General features: G+C 33.8%; 3 protein-coding genes across 3 annotated transcripts in view; 2 read left to right on the top strand and 1 right to left on the bottom strand.

The window, feature by feature from the left end:
* The window catches only part of LOC112016890 (uncharacterized), a 48143-nt gene extending 47384 nt beyond the window's left edge, over positions 1-759 (top strand). The window contains 1 exon segment of the mRNA XM_065769386.1: positions 6-759. Coding sequence (XP_065625458.1) covers positions 6-494 — 489 coding nt within the window. The 3' untranslated portion in view covers positions 495-759.
* Positions 760-3650: 2891 nt separating this feature from the next.
* Positions 3651-6584, bottom strand: LOC112026470 (large ribosomal subunit protein uL13w). The gene is given in 4 exon segments (XM_065769385.1): positions 3651-3842; positions 3845-3950; positions 5959-6046; positions 6127-6584. Coding segments are annotated over 4 exon segments (618 nt in total). The 5' UTR covers positions 6516-6584; the 3' UTR covers positions 3651-3807.
* A 10771-nt stretch (positions 6585-17355) lies between these two features.
* On the top strand, positions 17356-20085 carry LOC112026472 (cytochrome b5). The gene is made up of 3 exons (XM_024059163.2): positions 17356-17549; positions 19467-19533; positions 19624-20085. The coding sequence occupies exons 1-3, from the start codon at positions 17460-17462 to the stop codon at positions 19878-19880; spliced, it is 414 nt and encodes a 137-aa protein (XP_023914931.2). The 5' UTR covers positions 17356-17459; the 3' UTR covers positions 19881-20085.

The raw sequence follows: 20085 nt of genomic DNA, 5'->3' as shown, positions 1-20085 counted from the left end.
GAGAGCTGTTTGAGAAGCCTCCGGAATTACGAAAAAGGAGGACTCGATATGATATATATAAGAGGATTGATGCGAGCTATTATGGGTATAGGGATGATGAGGATGGGGTGCTGGAGAGGGTGGAGGGGCCCGCAGAGGAGAAGATGAGGGCAGAGGCACTGGAGGAGTGGAGGAGAGTGGAGGAGGTGAGGAGGGAGGCAAAGAAGGCAGTAAAGAGTGGGGAGGTGGTAAGTGTGGCGAAGGAGGTGTTGTTTGAGGGGATGGAGGAGGAAGTGGAGGAGGAGGAGAAGAGGAAAAGGGAGAAGCTGGAGAAGGAGGAGATGGAAAGGGAGGGGAGGAGGGAGTTTGTGGTTCATGTGCCATTGCCGGATGACAAGGAAATAGAGAGGATGGTGTTGGAGAAAAAGAAGATTGAGTTGTTGAATAAGTATGTGAGTGATGGTTTGTTGGAGGAGCAGACTGAGGCTAAGGCGATGCTTAATATTCAGCGGTAGATGTGGTGTGACTTGGAATTTGCTGCTTCTAGAATTAGATTGTTGTTGTTTCTAGAATTAGATTGGATGAAAGAGTTTCTGGTGTTCTCACTGTTAAGCTAATAGATGGAATTAGATGCTGTATTTTCTTTTTAATTAAGATGATATTAGTTGTCATTGTTCAACAGTTACATTGTTATTGGCTTTTGATGTTGGTCGTGTTAATGATGTAACTCGACAACTGTACATTTAAGAGTTTTCAAATGGGAATTGTTATTTTAATCTTTTAGACAACATAATATATGATTTTAGATAGAATAGAATGGAGGAAAAAGATACATGTGGCCGACCCTAATTAATCTGTTGAGGATCCATAGTTAACCCCAAAAAATTTGGGATTAAGGCTTTTTTTTTGTTGTTGTTGTATGAACATCTTATCAGAAACCGAGGTTGATACTCAACAGTTTTATTTATTTATTTTATTTTATCTGCTATGATTTTAACCTACGTTCTGCATGATTATGATCATTCTAATTAACAGTGCAACATTAGTTACTGCTTACTACTAGTTTAGGATTGGCTTAGATTCGATTCAGTATATGGCATTGAGTGCTAAAAGAATCATTTCCACTGTTGCTTTGAAAGTTCAAATAGTGTCTGCTATTGAGAAGTGGCAACTTTTTTCATGTTTTGAAAGCTTACCATTTTGACTTGTTTGTCTTGATTTATTTTGGAATGTTCTTGATTATTTTTAGGAATACTTTTTGATTCGTTGTGCTATGATTTTAGCTTATGTTCTGCATGATTATGATCATTCTAATTAACAGTGCAACATCAGTTACTACTTACTACTAGTTTAGGATTGGCTTAGATTCAATTCAGTATGAAGAATCAGTTTCACTGTTGCTTTGAAAGTTCAAATAGTGTCAACTACTGGGAAGTGGCAACTTCTTTCATGTTTGGAAAGCTTACCATTTTGATTTGTTTGTCTTGATTTATTTTGGTATGTTCTTGATTATTTTTAGGAATACTTTTTGATTCGTTGTGTTCTTGATCTTACTTTAGGGGAAATCCTAAGTATCTCCCTAGATTAGGGTTGGAGTGAAAACCAAGGATTTGCAAAATCCTTCACGACCCTCTCATAGACAGCAGCGACAAAGCCACTGCAAGCTTAAAACGTATGGCAGTAACAAAGCCACTGAAAGCTTAAAACATGTTGCTAATTAAGTACCATAGATACTCCATTTTGCAATTTATATTTGACCTCACCTCATCTCAATTGTCATTTCACATTTCTAAGGTAAAACTGTAATTTTGACTATTTGATTTTTAATCTCATTGCGTGAAATAAATGAATCTTGAAGTCACAAATGTGGTGCCCCGCACCAATTAGCATTCTATATTTCTATTTGATCATGTTACCGCTATCCATAACATGACTAGAATTAGCAAGATTAAAATGATTTAATGGATATATACAGAAGATTATGTACATATTTTATGTGAACTGTGCTTGTATGATTGCATGTAGTATATAAGTAAGCAAGTGGTAACTCTTGGATGTTCTATATATATAATGGAAGGTATTAGTTTGTTCATAGAAATATAATGGACCTGCTTCAACATTGACCTCTGTTGCTACTGTAAATTCTACTTCACAAATCTGGCTAGAGGAATGCCCAGATTCCCTGGCACCTTGTTCACAGAGATGCATAGTGATTTGTTTAAAAGTTTTTTTGAGTTATGATGAAAATTGTTGTTTAAAAAAAGACGTGTGAGATCTCTGCATGTTCTCGCTCAAACCTCATTGATCTATAGTCTTGTGTTGTCACTAAACTAGAGAATCCATTGGAGTTTACAGCTTACACGAATATGAAGAGACATACTTTGGACAGAGAGTAAAGAGGTAAGAGTTTTCGGTGCATGGAGGATATAAGGGGATAGAAAAATTAGGAGAGACGAGATATGAATTTTGAGGCATCTATTTTGTGGAATCAACAGCGAGTGTGAGAGAGTGTTGTATATAGTATACATACATACATAGATACACACACACACACACACACACACACACACATATATATATATGTATCCAATTTAGATAATTTCCACTTATACAGGTCAAGTCACCAGCAAGTGTGAGAATGTATTGTATATAGTTTAACTTGTCTCACCCTCCCTTAAAAATTACCATAGCATTTGAGTGAAGTTTGTGAGGTGCTTTATGCTATGTTTGAAAGTTTTGAGAGAGAGGAGGGTAGAGGGGAGTAGAGGAAAGGAGAGTAGTAGAGAGGAGAGGAAAGGAAATGGTTATCCTCCACCCTATTTGAATATTTTTAAAATTAAGTAAGAAAGAGGGGAATAATTAGTCTTTTCATTTGTAATTTTGTTAATATGGTAAGGGTAAATTTAATAATTCATTTGGTCAAGCATTTTTATGCTTCACACTCCCTCCAAATCTCCCTAATTTGGAAAAATTAAAAATGAGGGATTGGAAGTAATTCAAACCCCTCCAATTCCCTCTCCCTCCTTCCTTAAAAAATATCCAAATAAAGTAATTAAATTACTCTAGTGTTAGAACCCCTTTCTCTCTCTTGTATGTGTTTGTTTCTATAAAAAAAAAAAAAAAATTGTCATCAGTAAGTGACTCCGAATATTTCCTGGTTCCCTGGTTAGTGGTTACAAGGGGTCAGATCCAATTAAGCGGTCCGGGTGAAGAAGAAAAGTGGGAAAAACCTGTGAGTATATCAAACGAAATCTTTCACGAAGTTATCTTGAAATATATTTACAAGATGGCAGTTAGTATTGTCCGGTCATTAAAAATTCAAAGACAAAATCTGCGTAAGAGACGGAACATACTAAAAATTATTACACACTAGCCACCTTTACCTCCTCTCCTCTCCCTCCCTTCCTTCAACAATGAAGACAATAAGTAAACCTGGGAGCAATGGGGCACAAGACTAATCTGGGATCAGATATAACATCTTGAATTTCAAAGTTCATTTGATCAATAGCATAGCAGTGGCAAGCAAACATCACAAGCTGTGCTCTTTACTCAGGTCAACAGCATAATACCACAGGTGAGAAATTAACCTCATAAACATTGAGGACACCCATTGTATAGGAAGCAGGAAGACGGAAGAAAGCAACAAGTAAATTCACCAATATTATAGTATATTGAGACAATAAAAGAAACATACTATAGCCAAATCAAGAGAAACCAATATTCATTCATAATTTATCAAAACTAGTGCACCATCTCAAACAAACAACAAAACTCATTAAGACAAAATCCTCAAACAAAATTGTAAGCAACTGCCTAATCAATGTAACCTCAGTACTTAACCACGGCAAGGATGTCAGATTGGGACCAAGTTTCTCCTCTGCGGCCTTCTCAGCCTTCACCCTAAGTTTGGTCAGCTGCTTCTTCCTCTCATATGTTACCTGAGCTCTCTCTTTTCTCTTCTCCTCCAGCTCCTGTGGCAAAAGAATGGTTAGAAATCTTTGAATACAAGTTCTGCTCACAAAGTGTGACTTTTACTTTTAGCTTTGGTTAATCTTAACAATAAAAAGCCAGCATAAGCATGTTGATAAACAAACTCATGGACAAGGATTTTTGTATCTTATAGCCTGTTAATCCAAACTCTAACTTGATATCAAGTGTATAGTGAAACTACTATCTTGACCACAGCCCAAAGNCCTCCAGCTCCTGTGGCAAAAGAATGGTTAGAAATCTTTGAATACAAGTTCTGCTCACAAAGTGTGACTTTTACTTTTAGCTTTGGTTAATCTTAACAATAAAAAGCCAGCATAAGCATGTTGATAAACAAACTCATGGACAAGGATCTTTGCTATCTTATAGCCTGTTAATCCAAACTCTAACTTGATATCAAGTGTATAGTGAAACACTATCTTGAACACAGCCCAAAGAACACACTATCTTTCAGGTTCATGTTCGGCAAATATTCAACCCTTATATCAAGTTACCAAAAAAATAAAGCAGACAATCATTGTCCAATAAGGAAAATGGATAGTGTAGCAATGCATTCTTCTAGGACCCTATAGTTCATTCGATTTTGAGTTGATTGAGACCTTGACTGCCCACTTGATGTGCATCGTAACCAGTTGAGCTGTATTTCTTGTACTTAAGCTTTTGTAACAAATAACAAGCTTGTACTATTGGTAACAAAGATAGTTAGATATATCATATATGCTAGGAGCCTAGTTAGTTCAATAAAGACCAATCATAGGAGAGGAGAGTGTATGATGGCATTCATCCAGGCCTAATTATAAATAGGCAGGCCTGAGTGTAATTGAATTAGTTTTTCTCATATCCAATGAAAAGTACTAGCCGAGAGCTATTGTCCAAGTCCTAGCATAACCTATCACATTACCATTGACCCAAGACACCAAGGGCAAGCTATATGTATAAATTCCGTGAGCAGCAATTGAAATGAATGTTCCAAGTGCATCCAAAATTTTTGAACCCAAACCATTTAAAATGAGGGACTATATTCCTTATAAAATATTTCTGCAGTTCAAAAACTGATGTCATTCATTTAATTTTTTGCAAACAAATCAAGTAACAAAATACTGAAGGATACAAATCTTACTTACAGCATTAAAAAAAAAAAAAAAAAATCCTTTTCAAAAAATACACAACGTCAGGGACTGATGAATTGGAAATCATAATCATCTCTTACTATTTCCTCAATATTTGTCAAAAAGCAACAGTTTCAAGCATTTGAAAAGTAAAGGCAGTAGCCTCAAATCTAAGAACATCAGCATTATAAATTAATTAAACCCCCTGACCAATCTAAATGTAATGGGGGGCAGAAAGGAGACGTATGGGGCTGCTAGAAACAAGTAACTTATAAAAAACTAATTAGTAGACAACTGGTGATTGGAACTTGATCTAGGACAAACAAAACAAACAGGCAGTCATAGTTGTCAAAACATGACCGTATTGTGAATCGATTTTTAATTTTACTGTATCGTATTGTATCATGTATAGTAAGATATGCAAACATCTAATAAAAAAATTTATAGATATGCATATATAAAAGGTATATTCATTATAAATTTAAAATATTTTCAACTAATTACCAATTTAATCATTAAATATGTAATAATATTTAACAAAATTAACAAAATAAATCAAACTATCATATGTTTATAATATACACATTCAAATTAATTAAACTTAGAAGGGATAATACATGATATATGAGCCAAAACACTAATTTCATTTCATCATCTTGGCTAATCATCTCCATCTAAGTCAATGTTATAATTATATTCATCATCTTGCAAAATTTTTCTCATTGACACTTTGTTCATCGTCATCAACATTTACCATCTCTTTTAAAAAATAATTATTCATTTAATGCATTATTCAAAGAATAGAAAAGAAATTTGCAAATATGAAAGTGAAGTGTCCAATAATAAATAAAAAAAAGTGAGAATATTATATTATATTAATTACCCTGATAGTGTCGTAGTGGTTCCATCCAACCTCGGAAGAAAGGCGACCTAACAAGCAGTACTTGTGTCCCTTCTGAAGCCTCAGCACCCTAACAACAGCAACAACATTAAAAATCAATTCAAAATACTAAATTATACTAAAGAGAGTGAAGAGTGAATTTAGACTGACTTTAAAGCGTCTGGAATAACCATCCTCTTGGTCTTATCATAAGGAGGAGGAATGCCCTCATAAGCCTTAAAGCGAGCGAGAGCAGCGGCACCGCGCTTGGTCTTATGAGGGATCATGCCACGGACTGTGCGCCACAATATCTTCGCAGGTGCCCGGAAGTGGATGGGACCGTGAGATGGCTTTGTGTTCATACGCTTTCGGAGGAATCTCATGTACTTCATCTTCTGCCGTACGAGTCCTCCCGATATGCATAGCTCCTCGCACCGAACTACTACCACCTTTTGACCGTTTAACACTTCTTTTGCTATGATCGATGCAAGGCGACCCAGCATGTGGTGCCTCGCATCAACAACCACTCTCTTTGAGCATATCCCCGACCCTGACACCATTTTGCTCTCTCTCTCTCTCTCAGCGGCAGCCTCTCTTTGAATCTATCTAGATTGCTGCTGCTGCTGCTAGGGTTTTATATTATATATATATTGCTTCCTCTGCTTCTCTATAGTCTGTCTATACACACACCCATTTTGGTTTCTCTGGGCCTTATCTTCTTCTTCTTTCTTTCTGGCCCAATCAACTTTTTGGGCTTCTTCCTTTTGTTTTTTTTTTTCGCCCATTAAACACCCATTTTGCACAACAGCTTTTTTTTTTTTTTTTTAATTAAAATGTAATTTGCACACTTAAAAGTTGAGTTATTTTTGATTAGGACAAAGTTTAACTACAAAACTGATTGTAGCTTAAGATTTAACCTTATTCAAAAAAATAAATATTACTGTATAATTTGAAAATCTAATATTGAATCGCATGATCTTTACGCTCTTAATAATTATGGTGGTCTATCTCACATGTACGGTGACTCGGCGACAATAGGACACCCATCCAAATGTTCTCATGACTCTCCCTACATTTGCTCAAAAATGGAAACTCTTATGCACCACGCCTAGAGATCCTTCCACCAGCCTACATCTTCCAGAAATGGGAATGAACCCTAAGAATCTCACCGCCATTAACTCCATAACTCCAATCACACCTCCTATGAGAAAAGTGGCAAAAATCATGAAAAACGTGGTCAACTCTAAACCTCTATATAAACACCAAATCTCCTTCGTTCCAAGGTACAAGTGAAAAACGCACACTTTCATAATTCATTGAGATTCTTGTGAAGTTCTGACTTAAGCATCAAATGATTTTTGTCTAGCAACACATTGGTGAACTCTATGAATGTTTCTTCCTTACAGATCCTCCAAAACTCTTCATTTCTATCACTAATAATAGTAGTGACAATTACGCTAGTTGTCGCTAGCGCAATTCTGATAAGCTTATGACGTTGTTTGGTTAGAGGAAAAAAGTAACAGTTTTCTATATTCATTTTTTAGTTTTTTGGGCATCCACTACAAAAAATTGGTTTGGTTTGCAAATTTGTACTCAGTTTTCATTTTCAATATCCTAAAAAAGTGGATTTGAATACAAAAAATGAAAACACCTTTTTACCATTTTCATTTTTTGTAAAAATGGGTCTTTCTGCCTTTTTCATGCTCCTCATTTTTTAGCGTCTCTCTCTCTCTCTCTCTCTCTCTCTCTCTCTCTCTCTCTCTCTCTCTAGGTGTGTTTGTAGTAGATCAGTCCTAACCCCCCTCTCTTTCTCTCTCTTTAATCTCATTTTCTTGTGTGTCTTCAACATTCCCGCCATCAAAAATTCTACGATTTTTTTATCTATACTTTCCTTTTTCTTTTTTCTTTTTTTAACAATAAGTTGTTAGGAACCGTTTTCTTGTGGAACAATTTGTGGGTTGATTGCTAGACTTGTTAGGCTTTGGTTTCTTTTGATCTCCAGATATCAAAATTTCAATATTGTTTGCTTTGCCTTTTAATCTGTGGTTTTATTTATTTATTTATTTATTTGCTTAGGGTTTATTGTTTGATGGTTTCTTTGTGATTTCATTTTTGGGTTTTAGCAATTTCTTTGTTTGGTTGCTAAGAAACAAGAATCTTTTTAATCATTTTGGTTCCAACCAATGTCAAATTTGAATTAACACAAGTCTTGCCCATCTCTTTAATGGGTTTGAGTTTGTTTTTGGTTTTCTTGGAATTGAACCAAGGAAATTTTTTTTTTTTTTGTATTGAAAAAAAGGACACAGTTTTCTATTTGTGTTGGGATTTGATGAAATTTGTTTGTATTGATGGGTTTTTTGGTGAAGATCTAGGTTGTGTTGGGTATTGGATTATGATGGTGGTTTTGGTGGGTTATGGTTTTAGTCTATTTTTGGTGTTATGGCAACGGTTTCTTGCGAGTGATAGTGACAGATGGTTTGCACCAAGACTCTCTCACTCGTACACACCTCACCTCACATGGTGGTCTATCCCACATGTACAGTGACTTGGATAACGATAGGACACCTATCCAAATGTTCGTGTGACTCTCCCTACATTTGCTCAAAAATGGAAACTCTTATGCACCACACCTAGAGATCCTTTCACCAACCTACACCTTCCAAAAATGGGGAATGAACCTTGAGAATCTCACCCCCATTAACTCCATAACTCCAATAACACCTCCTATGAGAAAAGTGGCAAAAATCATGAAAACGTGGTCAACTCTAAACCTCTATATAAACACCAAATCTCCTTCATTCGAAGGTACAAGTGAATAACACTAACTCTTACACTTTCATAGTTGGCAAAACTACAATATTGGTCTCTTAAGTTTACCATGTGTGCATAATTGGTTCCTTAAGTTTGAAGCAAGCACAATTAGTTCCTTAAGTTTTAAAACTAAGTTGTATTGGTCCTTTGACTAACTGCTATTAACAGTGTTACTTACGTGGCTAACGAAACAATGACTTGATATTTTTTTTAATGATGTGGCATGTTTTTAATTAAAAAACTACAAACTAAATTTACACGTGAGAAAAAAAATTCACTGGCACTAAATTAAAAATTCACTGATTCCCTCTGCTGCCATTAGCAATAGGTACAAGAATTTGAAACAAAAAGCAAATGTTGATGCTCGTAATTCGTCAAAAACTTTTTTCCTAACAAGATTTTAAAAAGAAAGATGCAAGCAGTAAATAGAAGCGCTCCTTATAAGCATTGAACACCCACCTAACATGACAACACACAGGCGAAGACAAAAAACAGCAATACCTGAGAGGGTTTTCTATAAAGGGAGGAGAAGTGGCGAGGGCAAGGTATCGATGGTTGTGCTAGCACGAAGGCACAAAATTGGCCGAGAAGGAAGCGTCGCTAGGAGGCAAGAGGCCACCGTCTCCAGTAGAGGGAGGCGGTAATGATTCAGTGGTTATGCGAGTCAATATGATTTCAATTTCATCTAACGTGGAAACTATTTTTTAAAATTTTTAATTAAAAACATGTCACGTCATTAAAAAAAATGTCAAGTCATTGTTCCGTTAACCACATAAGAAACACCGTTAACAATAGTTAGTAAAAGGACCAATACAACTCAGTTTTAAAACTTAAGGGATTAATTGTACTCACTTCAAACTTAAGAGACCAATTGCGTACACAGAGCAAACTTGAAGGACCAATAGTGTAGTTTTGCCTTCATAGTTCATTGGGATTCTTGTGAAGTTCTGACTTAAGCATCGGAAGATTATTTTCTAGCAACACATCGGTGAACTCTATAAGTGTTTCTTTCCTTGTAGATCCTCCAAAACTCTTCATTTCTATCACTTAATAATAATCGCTTCAGTTTTTTGTGGTATCCACTAAAAAAAATTGGTTTGGTTTCCAAATTTGTACTTATTGTTCATTTTCAATATCCTAAAAAAGTGAATTTGAATACAAAAAACGAGTACACCTTTTTACTATTTTTATTTTTGTGAAAATGGATACAATGGCATTTTCATAATAAAACCAACTATATAGGTCCCACTAGTAGTGACATGTCCCCTCAATTACACACATTCTCTCTCTTTCTGCCTTTTTCATGCTCCTCATTTTGTAGCCTCTCTCTCTCTCTCTCTCTCTCTCTCTCTCTCGTGTGTTTTCAACATTCCTGCCACCAAAAAATCTACGATTTTTTTTATCTGTACTCTCCTTCTTCTTTTTTAACAATAAGTTGTTAGGAACCGTTTTCATCTGGAACAATTTGTGGGTTGACTACTAGACTTGATGGGCTTTGGTTTCTTTTGATCTCTAGGTATCAAAAATTCAATATTGTTAGCTTTGCCTTCTGAATTGTGGTTTTATATATATATATATATATATATATATTTTTTTTTTTTTTTGCTTGGGGTTTATTGTTTGATGGTTTCTTTTGTGATTTCATTTTTGGGTTTTAGCAATTTCTTTGTTTGGTTGCTAAGAAACAAGAATCTTTTTAATCATTTTGGTTCCAACCAATATGTCAAATTGGAATTAACCCAAGTCTTGCCCATCTCTTTAATGGGTTCAAGTTTGTTTTTGGTTTTCTTGGAATTGAACCGAAGAAAATTTTATTTTTGTACTAAAAAGAGGGACACAAGTTTCTATTTGTGTTGGGATTTGATGAAATTTGTTTGTATTGATGGGTTTTTTGGTGAAGATTTGGATTGGGTATTGGATTATGACGGTGGTTTTGGTGGGTTTTGGTTTTAGTCTATTTTTGGTGTTGTGGCAACGATTTTTAACGGGTAATAGTGACAGACAGTTTTGTCAGAAAATATAGGGATTTGAGCAAAGTAAAAACTAGTCCAAAATTGGTGCTAAACAAAAAAAACAAGTATAGGATTTGAGAAGAGAAAATGAGCACAAAAAATGAAAAATAAAAATGAATACAAATCCATAAGTAACCAAACAGGCCCTTAATGATTTTTTTATTTCATCGAGTTTTTGGTTTCATAGCCCCTATGGTGGGTAAATTATCAAGGTCATACTAGTCATTTCAATTTGGAAAAAAAAAATATTGTTAAAATATAAATAGAATAGTCAACAAATTTTTTTTTTTGAGAAGAAAAATTGTCAACAAATTGAACACATAGTTATCTGATATTTTTATGATGTTCAATGTGTAGAATATAAGTTCCAATCATCATTTTTTTTAATAAATTTGAAAATTACAAAGGGAGGATAATTTAAACTCCAGAAGTTTTCGTTTAAAACGGTAGAATGAGCCAATCAATTAAGGTAGAAGCTCTTACTAAACTAAAATAATTTTCCCATTAAAAAAAAAAAAAAAAGAAGAAGAAGAAGAAGAGAAAATAGGTAGCTACAAGCAAAAATGGGTCCAAGTGAAAAGTTTTGCCTCATACTGTGCATAATAGTAGAGTATGATGAATGCTGCCGTGGAGTCCAGTCTCAAGCCAAGCCAATTTTTTAATGATTCACCTAACCTTATCAGGCTTCTTCTGTCAATATTCAACGCAGCATGAATCCCAGATAAAGGTGGAGAGAAATTGTGGTTGTTGATTCGATGGCCCAACAACAAACAATCTTTTAGTATTTTATTTATTTATTTTGTTTGCTTAAAAAATAATAATACTGTAAGTAATCATATCAGAAAATAGAATATAGGTAAACTGACATTGTTCCGAACCTTTAATAATGGAAGGAAGCATGAGATATGTTTGGCTTATCCAAATAGAATGGTGCTTGCTTACGATTACGAATTACGAAATAACAACTAATAAGAAGTAAGAAGTCGCAATATCTTTTTTTTTTTTTTTTTTTAATTTATTATATATATATATAAAGAAACACAAGATTTAATATCTTTTTTTTTTTTTTTTTTTAATTTATTATATATATATATAAAGAAACACAAGATTTTATTCACAGAAGAAACATAATTACAACTTTAAAGATGAGATTGCTCAATAAGTCGCAATAGTTGAAATCCTAATATTCATACCACAATTCGGTTATAAATTCTTAACATATTACGAAGGATCCGCCACTTATTAGTTATTATTATTATTAAAATTAAAAAAAGGGTGAAGTGTCACAAATTTAAGAAAATGACTATAATCTCTAAACTTACTAACATATCTCCTATCACATAAAATAAATAAATATATATATATATATATATTAAAAATTAAAAGGTTTAGTTACAAGCCTAGTTTTTTTCCCACGGTCAAAAAACTAAACAATAATAACATATCTCCTTTTCATAAATATGAGTTAGTGAGTGACATAATGGATTCAATATTCATACTTAAAGAATATTAGTCAATTGCCAACATTTTTATAGCTAAACTAACACCTATTGGTGTTTTCTAATAGAGACGATTAGAATTAAATCCCCCTCCCCTATTGTAACTATTGAATTATATGTTGATAAGACAAATTATTGGGCAAAAGCTTTAGTAACTTGTCGATAAAGTAAAAGAAATAAAAGAATCAACCTTCAAAAAAAAATAAATGGTAACAGATTATAAAAGGTTGTTTGTTACTCAAATATCATGAACTACATGCCAATTGTAGATCAAATCAGAAAAGCTGAGGATTTTCTAGAAGACATAGCCACAAGAAAAAAAATCTTAATGAGTTGTATGACTTATCTTTACTAACATAAAAGCCCTCTCTAAGATTGATGACAATTAGAAGCCTATCACTTCACCATTACTAGATAACGAAGAATATCACAACCTCATCAATCAATGGAATGATAAAGTGCTCAAATCTATCATTTCTAAACTGTCAACTTGGAAATGAAGAAATCATACTCTCTCCTAGTTAAGGAAATTAAAAATAAATGAATGTCTTAGTATATTTTAATTTCCTTGGATATAAAACTTATACTCTTAGGATTACTATGAAAAGAATCCTTTGTGATACTCCATGTATGTGATTTGAACCCTTTTCCCCCCTCATAGGCTCACACCACCTCTCTGTCTATCTCCCTATTAAAAAAGCAATGTACTCTTATAGTGACTTTACAAGGAAATAATTTTCAAATAATTATTTACATATGCAAATCCAACTAGGGATGGAGCCAAAACTTAGAGTTAGGAGGAGCGGCTGCTGGTTGTGTGCAGTGACTTCGACCTCTAACTCTACTACTGCATAAACGTTGATGGGAGGGTTTGTGTGTGTGTGTGTGTGTGTGTGTGTGTTTGATGTGTGCGCTATTGGGTAAGAAAAAATTATTTTGTTAAAAAATTTTTAAGGGTCAGGTTGTTTGTTTCAGGTAAAATTGGTTGACTAGGCTTAATTTTTTTATTTTTTATTTAGTTTTGCTATTGATAATTTTTGTTGTTGGACTAATTTTTTTGAGGCTTGTATATTTTGTTTTAGATTTTAGATCTATAATTTTTTTTTAATGGTCTTTAAAATGAGGAAAATGCTAGAGTTACAATTTTTTTTTCCTTAAAAATTACTGATGTGATGACTGGTTATTAGTAAGTAAAAAAAATAATGTAAGTGGTGTGCCCAAATGCAAACCAATAAGAATTTACTATCTTAACAGTTTGTAAAAATGTTGTAGAAAAATACTATAACATTACTCTTTAAAAAATCAATGATATTGTTAAGGGGGCAAAAATGTAATTTTATAAAACAAAATTCCTAAAATTAGTACCCATATATATAATGTAAGGCCATGTTTTGGTCCCTAAGCCCAAAGGGTGAAAGAATTTAGGCTCAAAGAACCCAATACAATGAATTTGTAAAGAAAGGGTTAGAAAACTAAGTTATAATGAGTTAGACAACAATTATAGTGGGTCCAAATGATAAGAAAGCAAAGATAAACTGGTTTTATCCAAAGAAAATCATCCTCAGCACAATCCGAGGAGATCAGTTCTTGTATATATTTCTTTTGAATTTGATTACAAGTCTAGTTCTTGTTGCTATAGTGTTTTTCTCTTAATTTTTCGATCCCTCTCCCTCAGGGGCTTCTTTCTCTTTTATACTCTCCTCCCTCTTTCATCTCCACCCTCCACGTGTAGGTCAAGTGGCCGACCATGATCCTTATCCCATCAGCACCTTCCTGAAGTCTTTGGGAGTAGCTGTAAGGCTGAAATTCAGTGTTCAGGTATCATTTTCACATTAATGCAGCCAGAGAATTAGCTACAGAGCATTCAATGCAGTAGTAGCAGCTTTCTTTTAGATATTTCTTAGCTTCCTTTTGTCCTATGCTCCCACGATGTTTATCCTTATCAATAGAATACTACGAAGTGTTGCTCTTGATGGCTGACTACACCTTCTAACCTCTGCTTTACTTAGTCGAGGAAGCATTCCTCCTCGGATTACCTTCCCACACTCTTACAGACATAATCTTCTCATAACCCACTGACCCTTACATCTCCATTGACGTTTCCTTATCCTCGGACTGCTAAGCGTCCTCGGACAAGGCCCATAACTCAACACACATTTCTGGGCCTTCTACCCCTACATATAATAATTATTTTTTTTAAAACCATGGTTCCATCCATGAATCCAACAAATTTATATTGTATTAGCCGATAGCACATGAATGCACAAGAAAATTTAATAAAATATGTATATTTTTTGGTCTTTAATGAAATTTGATAATTATGTAATTATTAATAAAAATATATTATGATTATATTATAGAATTAGGCATTTATAATGATTGTTTTTTTATATGAAACTATACGTTTAAATACACTATTGGTCCTAACTCCTAAAGATTATCTACTAATCTCGAAATTTAAAAAATAAAATTATTAGTCCATATGTTAACTTCATTAGGTTTTTTGCTTATATGTCTAACAAAAAAATGATGTAACTTCATTAGTTTAAATAAACTTAGGAAGTTGTGGCATTTTTAGTGATAAGTGATGAGTTATAGAGTGAAGAGTGATGAGTGAGCATTTTTTAAAATCCAAACAGCCCCTTAATATTCCATTACTTGAACAACACAATTACAAATGTATATTGGACTTCATGGCTTCACGCCAACAGTGTGTGATGGAACTTATGAGTTTAATATTGAAAAAATTAATACCGACAAAGATAAACAATTAAAAAAAGAGTAAAAGACGAAGAAACTCCTCTACCTATTCTCTTCGTTAGTGTATTTTCTCATAAAATTGGTGATGCTAAAAAAAAAATGTTACATTAGTGGTGCTAAGCTTATAATTTTTTACCAACTAGTTATAGTAAACTACCATTTAAAGCAGATTACTTTAGCTACAAAGTAATCATAAAATTGTTTTTTATTTAGTGTCTCTCTCTGTTTTCATTAAAATATATTTTCTCTATTTAGTCCTCCCTCTTCTCTCTTTTTCTCTCGCCTTAGCACCTCCCTCTTATTTCTCTTGATTGAAACCAAACTCACTCAATACATCTCATTTTTTTCTTGCAACCAAACCCAAAGCCTCTCTCTTCACTCTCGCCCTTGAGTTCATTAAGATCAACATTCTATGTTCTTGGTGGTGGGTTGTTTTGTTACTAGTGGTGGTAGCAGTGGTGGTGGTGGGTCATTGGGGGTGGGTTTGTTGGTCTGTGGGTTGTTGGGGGTGGGTCTGGGTTGGGGTGGGTCTGAGTTGAGGTTGGACTGTGGGTTGAGATCATATTTTGGGTTGAAATTAGGTTGCGCTTGTGGCAGTGGGTTATGGGTTGCAATGTTGACATAGGTTTTAGGGGTGGTGGCAGTGGGTTATGGGTGGTGGCTAGTTGCTATCACACATATTATCTTCTTGTTTTTATTTATTTATTTTTTATCGGTGGTTGTGGCTGGTGGTTTGCTAGGTTTTTTATCGGTGGGTTTGTTAGGTTGAAAAGATTGTTTTGCTGGTTTTTCTTGCTTCAAAGAGAGAGAGAGAGAGAGAGAGAGAGAGAGAGAGAGAAGAGAGAGAGAGAGAGAGAGAGAGAGAGAGAGAGAGAGAGAGAATGGTGAAATTAATATATATATATATATATATAAAATGAATAGATAGAGAGTGAAAATAATAAATAAATATAAATATATATATATATATATATATAAAATAAGAAACGGAGAAGTAGGGTGTATTGTTAAATAGAGTGTTAAGACTTAAAATAGATAAAATAAGTTCTTAAGGTGCTAAAAACTAAATTTTTTTAGTATCACCGATGTGAATGCTCTTAATATATTTATTTTTGGAAGAGAACTTCCTTTTGACTTTCTTTTTATATGATTTCCTAAATGTAGCATTTTTTTTCTTCATTTATCTGTTGTTAAATTTATTTTAGATCATTTCTGTTTTCTAACATGTCATTTTTAGGAATTCAGATCTTCTAGATTTCCTAGGATACCCTATCAATAGATTTCCTTAAATTCTAACAACTCTTTTATGATTTTAAGGTCTAGATTTTACCATATCAGCATTCCACTAACAATACTCTTAAAATAATAAAATAATATTGCAAAAAAAAAAAAAAAAGATTATTATTAGTGGAATGCTAATATGGCATAATCTAGGCCATTAAATAATTAAAAAATAGTTAAGATTTAAAAAAATCTATTTGGTAAAGTACCCTAAGAAATCTAGAGAATTTGAATATCATTTTTACACAGTCTATTACACATACAATTCCTAATATTAGATGAAGGAAATAAGAAATTTCTGGATGTCTAAATTTAAGAGACGAAAATCAAATTCAGAAATTTTTTTTAGAATCAAAATTTGGACTTAATTATGAAATGAAATGAATGTCTTGACAAAAAAGTACTATGTATTAAAAAAAAGAAAAGAAAATAGACTATTTGGTAGTTGGTGATCGGAAGGAGACAATGTGCCAAATGCAACCAAAAAAATAAAAAAATAAAACCAATCCTACCATGCCAAATGTTGCTTTGGCAAATGTATGTCAACAAACAGTCAAGTTTTTTTTTTTAATTTTTAGGCTAAAATATAACGTGTACTATCTAAGTTTTTTAATTTTACTTTTATTCAATTGAGCCTCTAAATTTTAAAGTTATTCAATTTAAACATTTTATACAATTTTGTTAAAAAATTGCGGTTAAATATGCAATTAATTAATGAAAAAATAATTTCTGAAAAAAAATTCTACACATAAAAAATCTATAAAAAAAAAATATTTTTATGCCCCAATTTCTATCACAATTCTAAAATGATTTATTGTAAATGAAAAAAAAAATTATATAAACTATAATATAAAGTATGATAAACCACCGCACCAAAATTGAAAAAGAAAAAGATTGCAAAGTAGCTAGTAGCTATGAGGTAGGTAAGCGGTAAGAAGTCAAGAGGCCCTTATACTACCAACCCAAATTCCCTATCAAATCTGCCATTGATATTTGACTTCGACACCGACACCAACCCCAACCCCCCCTCTGTCTCTCTCTCTCTCTCTCTCTCTCTCTCTCTCTCATTTCCTTTGAAATCCACGCCTGATATACAAAACAATACACTTGCTCTTGCTCTCCAAACATAACAAAAGAAAAAATGGGTGGAGGAGAGCGCAAGGTTTACACACTTGCTCAGGTCTCTGAACACAACACCCCAAAGGACTGCTGGCTTGTCATTGAAGGCAGGGTACGTATGTCTGTCATATTCATGTTCACACACTCATCATGGGTATTGGGTTCTCTTCTTTTTCTTTCACGGATTTGGATCTCACCAGATTTTGCATCTGGATTTGGAGCTAATCTAATATTGCCAACAACAATTTTTCTTTTTATTATTATTATTTATGTTTAATAATGATTATTAGCACTTCTGCCTTGTATGGTTGGGACCTAAGATTGACCTAAGAGATCAAAATGATAGAAGCGTGAAATGGGTTTACCTTATCTTGTAGAGGGGATTGATTTTTGATTGATTGATAAATTAATGTTGAGGAGTGGAAGTTCCAAATCTCTGTGTATTATTAGATCATAATGATTATAATCTTAATAGTATTGAATGTATATTGAGGCCGCGAGTTTGGTATGGAAAGAAGAGAGGATGCTTTTGAATCGCGGCGCATAAATCTCTCACTTTTGCTTGCGGGGTCAGGGAGTCTTTAGTCAATCTGATTGACTAAAAAATAAAGTTGCTACAGCCAATTTTATTTTTTAAGAGGCTGATTCTCTGATTTGAACTCACTGTCTTGTCGCTTTTGCTTTTGATGAAAGACACTTGACATTGTACCAAGGCCCAACCTCTTTATAAAATCATATCAATCATTTTTTTTTTTTTTTTTTAACTCGGTTGGTGAAACACTATACATTTTTCATATTTATAATCTGATTGTTAACCACACATATGGAGAGACTAAGGTTTTATTTTCCATGCTTTTTTATAATCTGATTGTAGGAAAAATAGAACCCTGTAGATTTATGAAACTCTTTGGCGTTTACTAGGGTAGAAATTATCCAGTCTATCCACTTATTTGGTGCCTTAATGGATTGATCAGTTCTTCTTCATAGATTGTTCATATACTACATCTGAAGTATTTTCCTGTTTACAATTTTTTCTTTTCTTTACTCCTATACTTAATTGATATTTTAATAAAAATTTTAGCCATTATTATTTATTAGCTAGGCCTAGGGAGGTATTGCTTTCTGTAATTTTTTTTTTTAATTACCTTTCCTATAAGGACTCTTCGTTTGCATTAGAGGAAAACTTGCTAGAAGACCTCTGAGAACTTATATGGTGCTTTTAAAGAGGTTCTGATCGGGGTTACCCCATATTTTTAAGGAGGTGGTCTTCTCTATCAGCCCCTCCCGTTTACTGTGAGTATTTGTGTGTATATTTCTTAAGTAAGTGACCATGAGCAGTTATTTAGTTTTAATAGAGGAAAAGCGTAATAGCTTTTGTTAACTCCACTTCTTGCACTGTTGTGTAATAAAGGTTAATGGATTAGGCAGTTCAATTATTTGGTATTTCTTGAGATCAAATTTGTTCTACTGACTAACCTTTAGCTAGAAGAATTAATAGGGAGGGGAAGTGTTATCTAGTAGAACCGTAGAGGTGTATGGTTTTATTTCATAAGTGTGGGAGAAAAGGCCTTCACAGATTGGAAAAATAATACAAAATAGGTGGTAATGTGGTATAGTTGTGATATTTTTTTAAAAAAAAAAAAATGAAAAAACGTTATCCTCCTTAATAGAAGAATGTAGAGAAAGAAATTTAAGTTAGTCTATGTGGTGTTCATTCTGCATTAGGAAATCTAAAATCTGTGTTTGGGACTTCCACGTCCTCGACTACTCCCCAAATTTATACTTTTTTTAATCATTTTATGTGAGAGAATCCTGTGCTTTGTGCCCAAGAAAACTGCATTTGAACTATTCAGAGCACCTCAAGACTTGAGCTTTAAGAGTCAATCTACATTTTTGGAAAGTGGTTCGAATCTAACATTAGCGGTCCTCATCATGCTTGAGTTTCTATGATTTGAGGTGTTACTTTGTGGTTTTGCAAATTGCAATATCCTTGAATACTTTATCCTAATGTGCTGGAGGCCTGGAACAGGTATTTGATGTGACAAAATTTTTGGAGGACCATCCTGGTGGTGATGAGGTCTTGTTGTCAGCAACAGGTAAGATAAATGTTGCAGTGTTTTGACATTCGTTTAATCATGGATCTGGAAATATCTGCTGATACCGCATATGTGATGTATGGTTTGCAGGAAAGGATGCAACTGATGATTTTGAGGATGTGGGCCACAGTAGCAGTGCAAGAGCAATGATGGATGAATTCTATGTAGGAGACATTGATTCAGCATCCATCCCCACCAAAACGAAGTACACTCCTCCCAAGCAGCCTCACTACAATCAGGACAAGACACCAGAGTTTGTTATCAAGGTTCTCCAGTTTCTAGTTCCCCTTCTAATCTTGGGTTTGGCTGTTGGCATTCGCTTCTATACAAAATCTGCATCTGCATAATTATTGAAATCACAAGAAAGAAATTAGAAACACCTTTGCAATAAGTCATATAAGTGATGGATGACCCTTGTTTTATCTTTATGTTTGGGACTTTTAAAATCAGGGATGGTAGGATATTTCACTTCTTTCTGGCAATGATTATGTACTTGTTTTCCTCTATGCCAGTGTAATTTTCCCTCTGAAATCTCAGATGTATTCTTCTGTC

The sequence above is a fragment of the Quercus suber genome, unplaced genomic scaffold (assembly GCF_002906115.3).
Source record: "Quercus suber isolate HL8 unplaced genomic scaffold, Cork oak 2.0 scaffold_1135, whole genome shotgun sequence".
NCBI classification, from domain to species: Eukaryota; Viridiplantae; Streptophyta; class Magnoliopsida; order Fagales; family Fagaceae; genus Quercus; species Quercus suber.
The sequence above is the reverse complement of the archived record's forward strand: the minus strand, read 5'-3'. Positions and strand labels throughout refer to the sequence as shown.